Source organism: Melopsittacus undulatus, chromosome 3 (assembly GCF_012275295.1).
Source record: "Melopsittacus undulatus isolate bMelUnd1 chromosome 3, bMelUnd1.mat.Z, whole genome shotgun sequence".
Lineage (NCBI taxonomy): Eukaryota > Metazoa > Chordata > Aves > Psittaciformes > Psittaculidae > Melopsittacus > Melopsittacus undulatus.
The window spans coordinates 116,544,880-116,563,793 of record NC_047529.1 but is presented as its reverse complement, the minus strand read 5'-3'; the positions used below and the strand labels follow the sequence as shown (position 1 = coordinate 116,563,793).

Below are 18,914 nucleotides of genomic sequence, written 5' to 3'. Positions count from 1 at the left end.
GATATTCCTTTACCAATTCTGAAGCACAAACTCTTCATCCCGGGTGATGGCAACATCCCGAAACACTGCCTGTTTTATACAGTTAGCTGAGGAAATGGGCTTTTTAAAGCCAGCCTTCTTCAAATCTGTTCTTTGTATTACAACAATTGAGAGATTTATGTTAAAATTTTCAGTGGTTTTGGGTTGTTTTTTACTACTTGTAAACCAAAGTTTAAATTTCATCCCATTGCTAACAAGGAAACCAATGTTGTGTGACATGAACTGTCGGGAAGGGTTTTGATGTCGCATGAAAAACACCAACAAACTTCCCAATCCTATTGTACCAGGTAAGTGACCCAAAGAGCACCAGGTATTTCCGCATCACACACAGGGTGTTTCTAATGTCTTTATGGACACTTTGTAGTTGTTTGAATCTCTTGCTACAATCCAGGTGTTTTTCTAGCCAGATGTCATCACTGTGCACATAAACTACCGTAAGAATAAAGGGTTTTACCATCCTGCTGGAGTGCTTGGGGCATATATTCCTTCTCATAGGAGAGAATCACAGTGTTGACCTTGATTATCAAGTGCAACCTTTACCCAGGGCTCTAAACACAAACCTCATAAGTGAAAAGCACCAAATGGATGAAGAATGTTATCACTTAAACCAGACAACAGAAGGCAGTTAGTATGGACTAGTATCACACTCTTGCCATCTCATGTCCCTTGTCCCCATGCTTTTGGTTGGATGTAAGCACACTTTTTAGGATGTGGAATACTGGATATTTGTTTACAATCAGTGGACACTGCTTTGGATTAGGAACCCATGTACTTCACAGGGATTGTGGTTCACACCTGAACACCATAAAGCATCACACAGACATTCAGTACATCCTAAGCTAAGCTCCATCAGCTCCATGAGGCTCCCTGGGATCTAAAGGGGATGTTATTGATGCTGGGAGCGGGTCTGGGTTCGTGCCAGCCGCGGGGCAGGGAGCAGGGGCGGTGCTGGCCGGGCAGGGCGGGCCGGCTGCCATCCAACACCCGCTCGGGTGTACTGCGCTCGGCCTCACACCCCGGGAGGAGGCCGGGCCGGGCCGGGCCGCAGCCCCGGGGCCGACCAGCGGGCAAGGCCGCGGGCAGGAGCACCGAGGCCGGGGCAGGAACCGGCCCGCAGGCCCAGGCCCACCGCCCGCACGGGCAGGAAGCGGCGCCGGGCAGAGACAGCGCTTCCGGGGCGGCAGCGGGGCCCGGGCCGCTCGGTGAGTGCGGCGGCAGCCGGCTCTGTCCCGGGGTGAACCGGACACGGACGCCCTGTGAGCCCCCCCCCGGGCTCGGCCAGGGGAGCAGGTGGGAGCCGGTGTGCCCCAGGTGCGGCCCTACCTGAGGGGCGGACGGGACGTGGGCCCTCGGGTTCCTCCTGCTCGGTGGGACCCTGCTCGGCACCGGTAACAGCGACCGCGGGAGCTGCGGGGTTGTCCCTGCACTGACATCGATGGCACTGACCTGGCTTGGCTCCGGTTCCTGCGGGACGGGATGGGAGCCCGGACGTGGCGTGGAGGCCGCGGGGGCGGTGGGGGCAGTGTCCACACTGCGCTCCCCCCACCCCGGATCCTGTGGCAGTGATGGTGTTTGGTGATGGTGTTTGGTGATGGTGTTTGGTGTGTCACTAGGTATGGATGACAGGGAGGATGAGAAGAGTAGAGCACGCCGTGCAACGTCGGAAGAAGGGCTGAAAGGCCGAGGTAGGCATTGCTGGTCAGTTTCCGTGCTGTTACATGTGTTAACCCTTGTGTCAGTCACTGTGTTTGATGCTGAACATTGTCACTTGCTGATAAGGTGATAGACCATGTCACACTGGAAGAGGGGAGCAAACGCGTTGAAACAGGCTCATTGTGTTTAAGTTCTGTGGAGAGTCGCTGTTGCAGACCATAGTTACTGGCATGCTTGTCACTGTTGCCTTCTGTTATCTAAGGAAAAGAGAAAAGGAAACGAAAGCGCAGTAGAAGCAGATCATCGTCCATTTCATCCACATCGGCTTCTAGCACTACATCCACTTCTTCCTCCTCATCACGCTCATCATCGAGGTCATCTTCAAGTAGCAGAGGTAAGCTAGCTCCATGTGTACACACCATGTGCACCAGTGTTCATAGCACACCTGGAAACGTTTAAAAGCTTATTTCAAGTGTGGCTAAAGCACCACAAAACACCAATGTGGAATACCAGTACTGTGTGTTCAGGGGGCTTCTCTCATAACCCTATTGCTGTGTTAAGGTACCTCTTTACACATTCTCTGCAATGTTGTTGTGTTCACTTCAGAGTAGAAACTGTCATTCCCAGAAGTGTTCCCTTGTAACAGTGTGTCCTATAGGTTTAAACTGTGTTTGTTACACTTTCAAAACCCAGATCTTCTCCTGCTTCACCCATCTGGCTGAACCAGAATTGAGGGTTTTGCTGTAGTCTTACTTTGGTCTTAACATTTAAAGTGTTTCACTTTGAGGTTTAATACCAGTTTAATACCGGTGACCAAGTTCAGTGGGAACACACATGCGGGATTAAGACTTTCCACACTTAGCTGCTGCTTACTTAGAGAACCCAGGGTAGATACTGTCTGGGAGCAAGTGCAGGTTTTTTCTATGGCTGTATCTTGTGCCATGTTACTGACTGTATCAGGACTGCATTGCTTTGATGCTCTGCCTCAAGACACTTGGTATCCCTGCAGGTAAAGTGTCCAAATTGCCATTTCTGTGTAAAATTTGTCAGGTTAAACACTGAAAAGTGTTTTATCCTTTTTACTGTGAGTGGGAAGAACTCCGTCTGAGCTAGAGTTCTCCTGATGGACAGGCTAACATCAGCTTGGCAGGACCTCACATTTGTGATACAACAAAATCTTAGTTCTGCTTCTCTTGAAGCAGATTTACATCTTCATGGAAATAGTACTTGTTCTCCTGCTTCGGTGGCTTGATTCAGAGCCTGGAAGGAAACCCAGTGTTCTTGAAGCCCTTTCTTGATGTTGGCAAACATCTATAAAAGCCCTCTGGCCAGGTGTGCCATCCATCCCATGGGGGCACATTGTCAAGTCCATTGTTACCAAGAGACATGGAGATAGAATTACCTTAATAATTGTTTCTTCTGATATGCTTGTGCTGCATTTATCATTAGAAGATTGCTTGGGCAGGCTTACCTTAGGCTTTCCTGATTTTTGAGTCTGGCTGTGCTCTGGTGTATTCCTATGATGTTCTCTTCTGTTTGGAATTTGTTGTAAAGACACTGCAGAGCTGCTAGCACAGAGGCAGTCTGTTGGGAGACTAGGAAGCTGTTTCACACTCTCTGTAGGTTTACAGTGCTGTAGTCAAAGCAGGTGCTTCAAGATCAACTTCCTCACATAGGAGTCACAGTGTAAAAACTGTTACTAGCTTACAGAACTTGTGAGTTTCTGCTTTGCAGAATGTACCAGACCCCTTGAAGCTGGAAGGTGAGTTGAGTAAGTACAAAAAGTTCTTTGTTTGCCTTGAACAGTGATAATCTTTTCAGTGGTTTGTCAGCCCCAACAGTTCTTTTTGTTGCCTCCTTTGAAAGTCAGGATCCCTGCCTGTAGGAAATCAGATATTTGCAATCTGTTGAGCCCAGCTGCAGAGGAGGAGAGAGAAGTATTGTCTCTATTGATGTAATCAGTGGTACAAGTAATCACAGAGTAAATAAGGTGTTTTCAGTTTCCATGTTAGACCAGTAAGTGGCAGTAAGTTGATGTCTTGCTTTTCCCAGGGTTAGTTTCAACCGGTGTTAATATATATATGTATCTATCTGACTCAGAGTATTTCCTTCTTGGGTTTTGCATCTCTGTATGCTTTATCTGTAAAACAAAATGCCTTTTTCAGAATGCTAAACTTACAGGGTTTCTTTGGTTTAATTTTAGATTCTCCTAAGTCTAAATCAAAGAAAAAGAAAAAAGAAAAGCACAACAAAAAGGTAAACGTTGTCAAAGAGAAATAAGTCATTAACAAACAGAAGATAGTTCACTTTTTGGTAACCAGTGGCTATGTAAATCTGAGCCATCATTTTTAGGGTTCCAGGAGGTAAACTGATAGGTTTGCATATATTTGACTGTGTACTAAGGGAGAAATAATATAAAGGTTCTTTTGCCAATCATTGCTGGTGCAGCTAGAGTTTAGAGTAGTCTCTGAAGACAAGAGGAGTGGGGAATCTTGATAACATTATAGAATTTGTCAGAAGAAACAATCTATAGTCAGTGAGAGAGTAGTAGATTCTTGCTGCTGGGATTTTTCATTTTATTAGGGCCTTCTGGTCAGTGATTTTGTGTATTTGGATTGAATTGAAAGAGACAGAACATGGGATCAAACTCTCAAGATCCTGACTGTTGCTAACACTGCTTCATACTTTCTGCATACTTCAGCTAGTAGCTGTTCAGCAGTGAAAAGGGCAAGCAGTAGTGGCTGTCTTGACTAGCTGGGGTGTTGAGAGCTACTTGTGGATATCCTTTTTTATTGCCCTTGTAAGTCTGTCAGCAAAAGAGTATATGTCTCATACTTGCAGAAAAGGAAAAAAGATAGCAAAATGAAGAAAAAGAAAGAAAAGAAGAAGAAGAAGGAGAAAACAGGACCAGTCCAGCTTTCCAAGGTAGGCTCATGTGAGTCTGAAGTCCCCTTACATTTCTCATCTAAACACTTAATCTGTCCTGTCATAAAAATCTTTATAACACCACCAGTCTTGTCACTGACAGATAGAAACCTCTCTCTGTTGTTTGGGACAGTGAGGAAGTGTAAAAGAATCTTGTCTGTAACTTTGTTTGAGATTTGCAACATTACAGACTAAAACAAAGCTTAGGTCTTTTTATGTGTGATCTCATTGTAGTTCTTTAAAAACAAAAAGAAGAATGAAAACTACAGCATGATAACTGGAAAGAAAATTAAAATGAGAATAAAGAAGACTAAGAAGGATCTAGAGGTAAGAGCTAAAATAGTCTATAAATCCCTAAGGGAAAATACTGTATCTTTTAATAGCTTTCTAATACTAGTCTTTTGTTGAAGCATAGCTCTTAGCTACGAGTTGTAAACTGTGTGTAACTCTTAATGTGGCTATGATGCCATCTGAGGAATTCTAATTTGTTCTTTTGGCAGGTTTTGTGTTATGGAATACCAAGGCATGAGTAGATAAACCAAAGGATGCTTGTGCAAGTTGTTAGAATTGCAGTCTGTAATGTTTAGCTGATTTGTGGCTTTCTCTGTTGATTTAATTTACACTGGTTTTCATTTTCCTCATCTTCATCCAGTCCTTTGTGGTGGTAATTGCTGCTTGACCGTGTTTTTCTAACGCATGGGAGATTAGCCATTATTCAGAGAGGAATTAGACAACAGTAGTGTTAGGACCACGTGCTCATGCATTGTCTCAGAGCAGTCAGATGATTTTGCTGAAGTACTCCAGAAAACAGATATAGTGAATATAACTTTGTGCTATTGAGGTGTTTGGACTCAGCACCTACATAATGTGCTTGCTCTCTTCATCAGTTTCCACGCCTTAGCATGATCTGCAGTGGGGTTTAGGTACTAGTCAGTATGTGTTAAAAGTGTTATTTTGCTGAGATATCCGTTTTGGCAAGTTCTGATTCATAGTATCCCAAACTGGTTTGGGTTGGAAAGGACCTTGAGATCATCCAGCTCCAAACCCCTGCCACGGGCAGGGACACCTTCCACTAGAGCAAGTTGCTCAAACAAGTTCCATCCAACCTGGCCTTGAACACTGCCAGTGATGGAGCATTTTCTGTAGCTATCAAAGCAGACCTGAGTATTCCAAGTTAAATTTGGTCAAAACCCCATTATCTTTCTTCTGTGGCACTGAAGTTTGTGTTAAATGATGCTGAATGCTTGCCAGCTTTATCCTAGTAACCTGCTTCTTACAGTATTTGATATCAGATATTTGGTGTTGGTCCTTTTTTGTTTGGTGCCCGTGGCCATGAACATGCTGAACTGAGCAACATCCATTCTTCACTGTATTTTGAGATTCAATAATAGTTTTGTAAATTGTGCCTAAAACCACTGGAAACAAGTGTTTTGACTGTTTGGGCCATCTGTTATATAAAGAAAGATCCTTAATTCATGGTTCCATTTCTTTTATGCTGCAAGCTGCTGTTTATGCATAGGAAACAGCAAGTATGTCCCAAAGCACAAGACCTGCTGTGTGTACAGTGAACATTGCTGTAGACACCAGAGAATTGCATCGGTTCTGCTTGCAAGCTCCCTCCTGAGCAAGCTGTGAGCTACATGATGACAACCCAGTGGGCCCTCCAGTGGGAGACAGTTAGAAAATGTATCATGAAATAGTGACAGTGACAGCTTGTCTCCTGTAGCATCTCTCTTGAGCATCCACTGCTTTGCACTTCTCCAGGCACGCACAGTAAATTGATAGCTACTCATACCCAGCTCTGTGAATGTGGTAGCACCTGCTGTGCAGTGTGCTGAGAGGTGAAAGCCCCATACTATGTAGAGTTGTGCTGTTTGAGATGAGAAGGCCCCATAGAAAGCAGGGTTGTGCTGCCTGAGATGCGAAAGCCCCACAGCAAGCAGCATTATGCTGCCTTGCTCCACTGGGTACAGGTCTGTTAAACCACTGCTTCTGCTTTGTACTCTACAGAGGGACCGGAACCGTGCACAACTCCTTGAATTCCTGAACTCTGCCTTGTAATGGGAAGAGTGCTGAGCCAGGACTTGTAACTATACCAAGCCAACGGTCTTCATGCCTAGCGAAACACTAAAGGGAAACTCAGGGAAAAGGACATCAAGTTTGGCAAGAGTGGACTTTCCTGCTGAGAAGACAATCAGGATGTCCTTTGTTTAATGGCAAAAAGAAGAGTAACTGATAACTTGCTAATGAAGATCCATGTCCTCCTTTTGAGATCCTAAGGTAATAGCTAGGCTGTGGTGTTTTAGAAGAGCCTAAGAGTGTGGCATTGATGATAAATGACACACTGAAATCTAGTAATGTAATTTCTATCCTAACTGCATGCAGAGCATACTCTTAATTTCAAGTATCTCCATGTTTCTAGTAGTTTAAGCAAAGCAGAGTGTTAGTAAATGTCTGAAAGCTGAAGCATTTCTGTATGTTTGTGTTTTCCAGTGGTGCTTTTACTTGTCCTAAAGAGCAAATTGACCTTTGTAAATAGAACATGTTTTTACATAAATGAGTTTTTGGCAGTTCATTCACTGACAGATTGTTTTCATTCAGAATCTGAGCGAGGATCTTTCTCTGGACTGGTTCTTGCTCTCTCTCACTACAAAGTGTAACAGTAAAATAGAGCAGTAATGATAGCTGAATGATTTTTACTGTGAAATAGAAGCAGGAAAGGCCTCTGTCTTATCTGGATCAGCTGTTCAAAGGCAGCTCACAATAGTTAGTTTACCCCCCACATCTGGAGTTGCATAAAACCTCTGGAATTCTAGCCTTCTTTTCTGATCCCATGAGCTGTGTATCACATCTTCCTCCATCTGAAGTGCAGCAAGACACACATCCATGTGTCTTAGCCTAATGGGAAGAGAAAGAGCTGTAGGAATGATGCCAAAGCAGGCAGTGACTGTGACACTCCTGGTATATGCTGGGAGATAAGCCAGGTCTTGATATGCAGCTGGACCCCACCATAACCTCTGTGTGTGTGATAGTTTGCTCAGTGCTTGCTCACTTCCAGGCTCGTGACTTTTGATCACCCAGCAGGCCCCTGTGTACGTAACCCTGAGGTGGGAATTCCACTTGAATCCATTGGGTAGCAAGTGCTCCTCAGGAACCATGATTTAGGAATGCTTGATAAAAAGAGCTGGGGTGGTTGACTTCACCAGAAACATCAGGTGTGCAGTGGTCAGTGTGGGAGTTCATTAAAGAGCAAACCAATGGAAAACTTTGTGTCTGCCCTGGTGTTTTAAGTAAATCCTGAAGATTTGTACCATTCCTCAAGGGATCACTTTAGGACTGTTTTGGTGTATGAAACCTGAGGCTGCTGGAGTCCTCTCTTCTCCTTGGGTTTGGTTTGGTTGTTTAGGGGTACTTTTGTGCAACTGTTGCAGAGATACAGCTCTTTGGAGACTAAGGCCCTGATCCAGAAAACCAAGTTTTATCAACATAAACCATGAAAACAAGGTAAGAATTAGACTGTCCTTGACTTGTAACCTGGTGTTGGAAGCTGTTTTGGAAGCACTGTTCTGAAATGTCAGTAGGGGAAAAAACAAAGAAAAACCCAACCCTCTTCCTTCTTTTTTTCATGGGGATTATGCTTTGATTTATGCTGCTTTGGTATCTTCTAGCTGGAAATGCCAAAGCATCTTTCCCAGATAAGCAGCTTTTATCTCTGGATTTCTCTTTACAAGGTTAATCCCAAACGCGCTCTTACAAAACACTAACATCCTTGCCATTCCTTAGGCTGTACTTTGTGTAAGGATAGTATCCTTTCCAGAAAATTGGAGGCGAGGGGGGGGAGTAGACATTTGAAAGGTGGAAAATAAATAGGAATGGGAAACTGAGATTGCACTTGTAAAGGATGGCATTGGCTGGAAGGTCCAGACTTAGAGTAATCTGGTTCTTGCTGTCCTATTTGAGATCAGTTAAGGTGGTACAAACTCACTGTTCCATTCTAGTATGGAAAAGGTGAAGAACCTTTAGTAATACAATGTGGTCTGTTCCTCTTTGAGGGTTTCGGTCATTGTGAACTCTGGACAAAAATGAGTCAGACCACTTTTTCTTTAAAGAGGCAAACAGAAAGCTTTTTTTTGTTTCAGGACAGACTCATCTTTTCATGTTTTCCTGTTCAGTTTTGACATGTTGGATGTGCTTTGATGCTTTAACATATTTCTGTGTATTTACTTCTGAGCTACCATTTCTTTGAGAAAGCCAAGCTGCTTAAGCTCTGTGGCAGTGGTTAGGTTTTATTCTCTCCTGCCCAGTCAGTTCCAAGCACTGTCTGGAGCTTCCCAGCAGCTGCTGCCTTTATAAACCTTTTCTTTCCTACCCATCTCCACATAGATTCTCAGGTTGTTGAAGAGTTCATGTTGCATCCTTCGCTCTCCCTCTTTCCCAAGCACTGAGATCACGTACATCTTCTTGGGACTGACTATCTTTCTTTGAGGCTGCTGTTTGGAGCTGGCCAACAGATTCCAGTCTCCCTATAGTGAGCACAGGCCCATAGAGCCAGAATAATTGTCCATGCCAGAAAGAAGTTCATTTTGTTCACCTTTTTGCTAAGGTGTAGCTTCCTAATAGTTCTTCAGATTACTCTTGTGGCAGCTGAACCAAAGACTGAACCAGACATGAAGATTGTGACAGTAAGGGGAGAGGTGGAGAGGAACGTGATGAAATACAGATGGGGAAGGTTACATGAGGGAGCTGTGAAGCAGCGTGGGATGTCAGGCTGATATGCAAATGGCTGATGGAGAACCTTGCTCTCAGGTCTCTGAATAGTGCATATTGTGGGGGAAGATGAAAGCTGGAATAATAGAAAAGGTTGAGGTAGGGATGGAGGGAGTCTGCTGCTGTTCTGACATGGAGTGGGGCAAGGGGCAGGTGATAAGGAAGGGGCTGCAGAAGCCTACCTGGCTGGACAAGTTGAGGTTCTTGTTAAAATGCTAGAGTAGAAGGCTTTCAGGTGTGAAACCCACTTTTGTGCGTGTGTGTGACAGCCTTCCCTATCACACCCACTTTCTGTGTCCCTGCACCATTTGGGGAATCAAACAGAACTCATCTTCTTTTAACGACAGAAATTCCAGAAACAGGAGTCTCTGGGGTGGGAAGGAGGCAGGGATAAGCTCTCTGAGCTGCTGCTCCCATGCCCATCGTTCATGGCACCATTCTTTCCAAGTATTCCACCCCATTTGTGTGACCAGCAGCAGAATTGGTAAGACATGATCCCTTAGGATTTGTGCCAGTTGCTCTTTAGGCCCTTGCTACCACGCTAGTCCTGTCTCTCACTTGTGTGCTGTAGTTAGGCAGGCAGAAATGTAGCATAAAGGACTGTGGTTTTCATTGGTCCCATGATAGGGATTGCTTATTTGGACCTCCTGGAACTAGTAAGGGTCATGAAGCAGGAAAGGGACTTTCTCTGCAGTTGATACAAGTGGTACCTGAAAGTTACCAGAAGAGGATGGAGCACAATTAGAGAAGTTTCTTTTCGTATGCAGGGAAAACAGGCAAAAACCCCAAACGTGAAGGAATGATTGATGCAAGTAATTACATGATTCAGCCAATTCTCACGGGCAGTTCTTTATTACTCATTTCCTTCATGATTTGCCTGAACTTGACTCCTTTGCCTGTGCAGAAATGTACAAGAGATCAAGATGGGAACATAAGCATAAATGCTTTGGAAGTACTTGCCTCCTCTGAGCCAAGATGCTGAACCCGCAGTGCTGAGCAGGGCCTGTGATTTTAATCCCTGTTCAAGAGCGTTCTGCTGTTGCACATTTGATGTCCTTGGATCTTTCACGCTGCAGGAATATGTGAGCTTCCCAGTCCTCTGCAGCGGGGAGAACTGAGTGAGCTCTTGATTCAGGGGAAAAGCAGAGGTCAGAGAGGCTGAAGGAACTTGCCCTGGGTTTCACCTGCTGGACCTGTCCTGTTGAGGTGCGGGTGTGGGCCTTGACCACTGGATGGAGCTCAGCCGCTTTGTAGGACACGTTAAATGCACGGGTACTCCTGGTCTGTGCTGTGTGTATTTAGGGACAAGTTTCCAACGTTGTTCTTGCTCAGCAATCAAGGGTGGGAGTTCCAGTGTCATTTGGGCACTCCATGGAATGGCTGGGTTTAAGTGGTAGTGGGTTCTTCTGAAGGATACGAGGTCCTGAGCATAAAGTCCTCCAGTCTGCAACTTGCTTGTATTTGAAGCTATAAGGTGATGAGCTTTCAAAGAGCTGCTTCTTAAAATCATTGGCAATAGTCATTGGCAGCCGTCTAGTTCTGCCTCTGGACAAAACGGATCACCACAATCACTAGCCAGTGTGGAGATGATGGTTCATTTGCCCGGTGACAACAGGTATTTTTTTCCTGCCTGTTCAATTTCAGTCTTACATTGTGGTTCCTGAGGAGTATGAAACACCCAGGGTTTTCTGAGGGAAGTGTGTTTCAAGCCTTTCCAAGCAGTGTGAAGAACATCATTAATATCCAGTCTGATGAGTGACCACTGACCACAGAGGCACAATGTTTAAGCTGTGTTCAGCTGGCTCTCCACACAGGAGCTGCTCCTTGAGTGACAGTGATGTGAGAGAAAGGGAGCATCAGTGAGGAATCTGTATTTGTTAGAAAGCTGCTCCCTGGCTTATGGATGCTGGGGATTCTGCCGGCAGGAGGCATTGCTGTCCAGCTGGACAGTCATGGAAATTGAGTTCTTTTTAACCTTTGGACACTGGCTTTGCACTTTCTTATTCTGAAACCTATAATTAGCCTGCAAAGATCTAATTATGTGTTTTTTATGGGGAACATTTATTAATGCTGCCCTGTGATTTCAAGTACTGGGTCAGACTGGATTGCTTTGGTGATACAAAAGTGACTAAAATACAGAGGTGAGATGCTATAACCTGGTTATCTAGCCAAGATCCTGAGAGTTCATGAAGGGTACAGTATACACAGATAACCCCAAGTCACCACATAATGCACTGTGCTTCTTGTAGCCCTTTTCCTCATCTTTCTATCATGCTTATTAAGATCTCATCCTGCTAAGATTTTTCCCTTAGTTTGAGAGTATCTTTGTGTGCCAACTGCACAGGAAATACATGGTAGTCACTGGGAGATGTGGGCCCAAGACCCAGCTCTCAAGGCAGTACGGGATCTTTCTGATGTGAGCCAGCTTGAAACATGGCTTGTCTGGGGACAAGACACACAGGGAACAGGAGGTCCCTTGTGCTGACAGCCCATAGCATAGGCGGCAGTATCAGGGAAAGGCAGGTGCCAAGATCATGATGTCTCTGCCCTCCACAAGCCTAATAACCTTTCCTTTATTGCAGGCTTTGACTCATGCACTCCAGTGCTTCTCAGGATGCTTTTTGGGCTAAACTAAAATGCAGTGTTCCTTTATCAGGGAGGGGCAGCAGGAGTATCAGAATAGCCATCAAGTCAAGGCTTAGCCATCTATGGTTTTCCTGCTGGGACAGGCCTGCAGCAAAGTTTTGGGAAGTAGTGTAAGCAACAACACAGAGATTTGGTTGTCCACAGCTTCTGCAAGGAGTGGTTTACTCCTGTGCTGTAGGTTGCATCCTGACCACTGTGGTTTACTAACCCTCTGAACTCAACAGTCTTCTTTCCAAACCTCTCATCTGTCTGACCTGCACAATGTGCTGAGCAATGCAATCCATTACTCCAGCAATACTTTATGTGGGGAGAAAGCACTTCCTTTTGTTTAGCATATGTGTGCTTTGCATGTTTGATGCTTAGCAGGGAGCCACCTGGGGCCGTTGCTAGTATTAAGGTGTTCTAATACCCAGCATCAGGTACAGAATCAACAGGAGTGGCTCAAAAGTCACTTAGAGCTTCTCATTTCATGGTAATAGGGGTTAATGTAAGATGTGCTTGGAAGCATGTTGGTGAAGACTGATGCAAGGTTGCAACTTAGCTTCAGAGAATTTCAGACCTTTGCCGTTGTTTAATCCTGATTATTTCTCACCTTAAATCTTGGGATCTGTTGGCAGAGGCAGCAAGACAGAAGGTGAGTGGCTGCATCTATAGCCTGTAGAGAGAGGATGAAGCTTTTTGTTTCGTTCAACTGCCATTACTGTTCTTCCTTTCCTCCTTTGCTATGTGCACAGTGCAGTTGTGTTGGGCTAGATGTGGACAGATTATATTGCAAATTCTTAATTAAAAACAAGTCCGAAAACATGGTTTCTGTTCCACAGCTTTGCTTTAATTCTCTGAGGTTCCATGATGAAATGTATAAACAGTGCAATCTCAGCAGGCAGGTATTGCTTGTGGCACTCCAGTTCTCCATGGCATCACAGCTCTCTGAACTACATGTGATATGGGTGAGGAACCTCACCTCCTTCACACCTTTGTCACAGCCTCTGGGTCAGGCTTGTCCATAGAAGCCACAGAAGCAGGGGTGCAGCCTCTCTCAGGTGAGTAGTGATTCCGAGGAGCCTTAGCCCCTTGAAGCTGAGCACTGCAGCTCAGCTGCTATAGACTTGTTGCCATTACTTGTTAGAATGTGTAGTAAGTCTAGGATGGCTTTTTTTCCTAGGTCTAACAATGTCCTTTGAATAGTGTTAATGCTTCAGCAGTTAGGCTGATTCTGAAATCCTTACTCAGTTTTGAGAGAACAGACAGGATTTGGAATCATAGAATAGGTAGGGTTGGAAAGGACCTTAAGATCCTCTTATTCCAACAATCATTCTTGTTCAGTTCACTTGTTATGTGATGTTGTGCTGCTGTTTCACTTCTTTATTCTTTTTAAAGAATTAAGATGCTGGACTCGCCCTCAGGAGGGGCTCAGAACTGATCAGAGAGTCTCATCAGTCTCAAATGTTTTGGGCTGTAGGTTTCTTTTCCTGCACTAGCAAGTAGTGCAGCCCAGGAGGAGCTGGACAGTTGTCAGTGAGGACACTACACGTTTCATGAGGGTTTCTTTCAGACCAGCATTAGTCCAACTCTGTGGCTTGTGAGTCAGCTGCTATGGATCATATGGGTTAGCTTCATCCAAAAGCAATCTTGTTTTCCTGCTGTGCCTGCTCAGTGCCACGGACCATAGCACAGTATGTGGGGACAGTCAGGAGCTGCATGCTCCTGTTTGAACTAAAATGCTAATTTAGCCACACAAAGACAAGTGAAACAGGAGTTGATAGCTGTTGCTGCCTGCTGTGACCAAAGGATCATCTACGGTTCAGTCTACAGCATTTGGAAGAAGAAGGAGCACCATAAGCCCACTGCAGTAGTCGTGCATCCTCACCCCCTCCCCGGCTCTGCTTCACACCTCCTGGTGCACATGCAGTACAGAAGGTTGCTCAGTCTCCAAGCAGTGTGCTTACAGGCAAACACAGCACTACTTCTATACTTTTAAGAGTACTAGATAGCACATAGCGAGAACAGAAACCTCATAGTTTGGTATCTGAACATCCCTTTATCATCAGATGTTACTGTGAGCCCAGTGGAACTTGCAGAAGAGAGGTACAGGGAGAATGATGCTGTTTACAAGCTTGGATTACATTTTATTGAGGAAATAGAAATGATAGGTAAGTTGAGGCAGAACTGCACTGCTGCAGCCTGGCCTCTCACATCCATGGCTTTGACCAAAGGTCACAGTTGTCTCCCTTTGCTGGCTGTTAAAGGACAATGGTACCTGCTAGCTGGAGGTGGTTAAGAAGGACACAGTATGATCACAGGCTGCTGTGATAGTGTGAACACGCTTCCAATGATTTTCCTTGGCTTTGTACATTGGTGAAAGGAAGTCAGTTACTCCTGATTTTCCTTAAAGAGTGAGCAGGTTACAGACACTGTGCTGTAGCAAAGAGCTCTGTGTCAGAATGTCCTGTCTCTCCCAGCAGTCCATCAAATATTGCATCAATACTGAAGGTGTCAAAAGCGAGTGCAAATAAAATTACTACAGAGCTGTAGCATGAAACTCATTATTTCAGCCTTTGGTACCACACCAGTGGTCTGCAAATATATGTACACATATATATGTATGTATATATGTGTGTGTGTATATGTATATATATATATTACTAACTTTTTCCCAAATAAGAATTCTTATGCAAATTGTGGCAATCTCTTGCTAGAGATCCCCTATCTTTTAGACAACTAAGGCTATGCTATGTCAGGCCTTTGTTTTTACTTCATAACACACAACCACATTACTTCACAAGGACATACAGCTGAAAACCACCAAGCTGATTGTCAGAAGGCTTTAAACTCTCCCTCACCAACCTAGAGGTGAAATAGCCCATCCCAAACTGGATGCTGTATTTGGAAGCCCTGAGGTTTTGATTTAAAGTGAGCTTCTGCTTTCTGTCCCCAGGAGGGTTGCTGACAGCTGTGTTTTACCAAGGGACTAGAAACTACAGCCTGGTGCTAGTAAGAAATCCTTGTCTTCAATTTTAGATGTCCCTGAGGGGAGAGAGGAAGAGCCAGAATCCCACAGTCCTAGAGATTGCTTAAGGGTTTGATCTCAATCTTGGTTTTTATGCTGCCCTCCCCATCTCTGGAGGAAACTGCACATTTCTAGTACTGGAATTCTTCCCAGAGTTGGCACAGCTTCAGAGGGTTTTATCTTGGCTGTAATACCCACACACTCCTGCAAAGATCCCCAGGGAACAGAGCTGGAAACAGACAAAAGAACAAGAAAGCTCCAAGATCCTCCAGGAGGCTCTACCCCACTGGAATGATTCTCCAAAAGCCTGTCACACAGGGAAATCCCTATCTTCCTTCCCCATCTCCCACTGTCACCATGAAGCATCCCAGCCCTTGGCTTCTCCATAGGACCCAGGACTTTCACTGTGTCCTATTCTCTTTCCTTTGTTGGTGAGAGCTCTCCCTACACATGCTGAATTAGGGCCCTAGTAGCTTTTCTTCAGCTGAGTTTTCCTGTTTCTGCAAGGTCCCAGCAGAACCACACTGGCCTACAGGCTACTCCATTCACACTAAAGCTTCCCAGAATGGTGGGTGTTCGAAGGGCCCTCTGGAGCTCATCCAGTCCAACCCCTGCCAAAGTAAGGCCACCCAGAGCAGGGCACACAGGAACGTGTCCAGGCAGGTTTGGGATGGCTCCAGAGAGGGAGACTCCACAGCCCCCCTGGGCAGCCTGTGCCAGTGCTCTGCCACCCTCACGTAAAGAAGTTCTCGTATTGAGGTGATGCTTGTTGTGGTTCAGTTTATGGCCATTGCTCCTTGTCCTGTTGCTGGACACTAAAAAGAGTCTGGCACCATCCTGCTGGCACTACCTGCGAGATACTGACCTGCATTGATGGGATCCTCTCTTTTCTAGGTTCCTTTGTAATAGTATCAACCCTCTGGCCAACAGCCTCTGATACTGAAAAGCTCTCTTCTGAGCACCCGTGAGGGAAAACAGAACAAACCTTCATCTACCAGAGCCCTTCAGTCACTCACAGCAGGAGGTTGTTAAAATGATCTCAACTATTTCAGCTGTACAAAGAGCCTCTGTACATGGATGCTACACTTTAGTACTCTTTGAGGCTTAGACATAAACATTAATTTCAGCCCACTGCCTTATTACTGGGATGTGGCGTGGAGCACTTACCTCAGCAACACAGAACACTGAGGACCAAGAACAGCATCTGACCCAGCGCTGATGTATCCGCCTGTATATCTACACAGCAGGTTGCTACCTTTCTATCTACTCTGCAGGTGTGAGGTTCAGGGGGTTCTGCCTGCACAAAAGAGAAAATACCCAAGAAACCTGAGCATGCATAAACTCATTGCTGTGGAATAATATTGGTCTTTCATCTCAAAAAGCTTGGGGTCTGTTTCTACTCAGGTTGGATTGTGAGTTGTCAGCAAAAAGCTGATCAAGAGCAGTGCTGAGGTTACCTGTGAAGTTTCCTGTAGCACTGGGGAAGGTTATTAGTTGGAAAAGGAAGTTCAGTTCCAAATCAGATAGTAGCTTTAACTCACAGGCCTGATCCTGCAAGCCTTACTCATGTAAGTGGCTGTCTTGCTTTCAGCAAGATTGGTCCAGCCAGCAGCTCTCACTAGCTTGTGCCAAAACCTTTTCTAGATAACTACATCCAAGCTAGGGGGGAAAGGGAGAAGACAGACATCGCAAAAGAATTCATTTTCCACAAGAAAGCAGCCATAAAAAGAGGATAGTCAGTGAGCCTTGCCCTTAAGGTTACTGATTAGCTACTAAATTAAAGGAAAGGCTAGCATGTTTGGTCATGAATTGTGTCACACACCGCGGGCATCAGCAGCAGTTACTATGGACACAGCTTCCAAGAGAAGAGACAGGCAGGGAGAAGGAACAAAGAGTAGAGCTAGAAAAGAGTTAACTGGGATTGTGAAGGATCTAAAAACCTTATTCAACATAGAGTCAGTAATCCTTGGCATTCCGAAACTCTGGCATGCTCCAAACCCTCCTGGTGGGCTGGGTGCCCCGTTCCACATCCTCAGAGATGGTCTTGATGTCACTGATGAACGGGGAAATCCTGGACCGGGATTTGAATGTTGTTAAGGAGAGGCTGGTTTTGTTCTTTGTGTTCCATTGCCTGGCAAGCTTCTTGGCCTCTTCCTCTTCTTTGATCTTCTCAGCAGCTTCCTGCAGGGCAGAGCGGAAGAGCCGGGATACTTCCTGCACTTCTGGTTCATATTCAGCAATGAGTTGCCGGAATCTGCAAGCACAGTCAAGGCACAGCTTTGATTAAAACCAGCAAATGACACATTGCTGCCAAGTCACTGTACTAGGCTTGGAACTTGCACTCTCCTGCAGAATGGGACTCCCTGGAACTGAAGGGAACAGCAGGGAGGGGCCATGAAGATCTGCTCAAGGTTTCTAAAATCACAGAGAATGTAAGGAAGCAATGAATCACTGTTTCTCATAAGTACGAGAAATAATAGGGAGTAGCAAACAAAGCTAGAAGGAGGCAAGTGCGAAACAGAAGGAAGTGCTCTTTTCACACAACACCTATTAAATCAGAAATCAGTGCTATCAAGAGCTTAAGAAACAAAATGATTAAGCAAGTTTGTGGAAAATGTCCCCATTACTACTGATTAAACGTGATTATCCAAATGCAGATCCTTGCTCAAGTCATCCCTGAACTGCTGCTTACCAGAAGCTGGGATAAACCAGGGAAAGTCGCACTAGACTTCCCTTGTTTCCAATTCTCATTCCCCAGTGGCCATGAGACATATAAAATTCCTGTAAATCTCTTCTTTGTTATATGTTTGGTTGTCTCCCAGTATTCAGTGAAGTGACATGTTGTCTTCCTAAGCGTTTCTGCAAGAGAATGGACCAGCTCAGCTTGACTGGCAGCATGATGCTGTACCTACGTAGACAAGTGTGAATTACTCCAGTGCTTTCTTAGGAAAGAGCTCAAAATGTTTGTTGTTTATTAAGCTAGCTTAATGCCAGGGAAATGAAGCATTCCCACTGTTTATTTTGCAGGTGAGGAAGGGGAGATGCAGAGCAGGATAGTGTTCTTGAAGTCACTGAGTGGGTTGCTGGCTGGGCCAAGAGGAGAACATACCATTTCTGACACCTTGTTGGGTAATGAGGTCCTCAGCCTGGAGAGTGTGGGATCCAACCCTAGCACTCACACATTGGGCATATAGATATCCTAGTTGTTCCATAGTAGTATGCATGTATGACAGATGGTAATATGGCTACTCCTGTAGTAAAGAATCAGCTCTTAACGTAAAAATTTTATCTACAAGTAGACACAGAGCTGAAATAATAGTTTGCTAAAATATAGTTATTTGTACTTAATAGAAACTAAATGGTCTGTAAGCATTTTGGTATCTTTTCTCCAACAGAACTGAATGAGGACGAAGAACAGTAGGATTGCATTTAAATAAGCCTAATACAGCAGAAGCTCATAGAACAAGATCTTGCCTATTGGTTTCTTTAAAAGCATTAGGAACGTAACAAGGAGTTTAGTGCATTATGGAACTGCACTGCTTAATGGTGTATCAAAGGGTACCCAAGATAATAAGGACAAAAGAAAACCAGAGATAAACCAAAAAGCCTCTTTGTACATTTATGCCCTTTGACTCTTCCTGTGGAGGCCTAGTATTGGACATATATCTTAACATCATGCTGCATCCCAGGTGTTTCAGTGTGCTTCTCTCACAGCACGTGTTGGCAGCTATGTGTACAGCAGTGGGGATACCACTATTGCATGCTGATGGAAATCTGTTCCAGCAGAAGCTTCAGGCCCTTGCAGGGTCAAGCTAGAGGAGTTTGACACATATCCCACCGAAGTCACCGAGATGTTCCTTAACCATTTCAGTTGCTG

At 44.9% G+C, this 18,914-nt stretch overlaps 2 protein-coding genes across 6 annotated transcripts in view; one reads left to right on the top strand and one right to left on the bottom strand.

Annotated features, from left to right (window-relative positions):
- The first annotated feature begins 922 nt into the window (after nucleotides 1-922).
- LOC115945620 (ADP-ribosylation factor-like protein 6-interacting protein 4) lies at nucleotides 923-7,192 on the top strand. The gene is made up of 7 exons (XM_034060793.1): nucleotides 923-1,241; nucleotides 1,653-1,724; nucleotides 1,955-2,086; nucleotides 3,896-3,948; nucleotides 4,534-4,617; nucleotides 4,852-4,944; nucleotides 6,628-7,192. Exons 1-7 carry the CDS (start codon nucleotides 923-925, stop codon nucleotides 6,676-6,678), a joined length of 804 nt encoding a protein of 267 aa, XP_033916684.1. The 3' UTR covers nucleotides 6,679-7,192.
- The window catches only part of RD3 (RD3 regulator of GUCY2D), a 50,737-nt gene continuing 34,833 nt past the window's right edge, over nucleotides 3,011-18,914 (bottom strand). For 4 of the 5 annotated variants that reach the window (XM_031044462.2, XM_034060288.1, XM_031044464.2 and 1 more), the window contains exon 3: nucleotides 10,201-17,291. In XM_031044462.2, the coding sequence (XP_030900322.1) occupies nucleotides 16,994-17,291 (298 nt within the window). In that variant the 3' untranslated portion in view covers nucleotides 10,201-16,993. Of the gene's footprint in view, nucleotides 3,833-10,200; nucleotides 17,292-18,914 lie in introns of those variants that run through there. The other variant, XM_034060289.1, reaches the window with a different exon arrangement.

Coding starts and splice junctions, on each gene's coding strand:
- LOC115945620 (XM_034060793.1), top strand. CDS start 923: ATGTTATTGATGCTGGGAGCGGGTCTGGGTTCGTGCCAGCCGCGGGGC. Junction 1,242..1,652: donor AGCGGGGCCCGGGCCGCTCG/GTGAGTGCGGCG, acceptor GTGTGTCACTAG/GTATGGATGACAGGGAGGAT. Junction 3,949..4,533: donor AAGAAAAGCACAACAAAAAG/GTAAACGTTGTC, acceptor TCATACTTGCAG/AAAAGGAAAAAAGATAGCAA.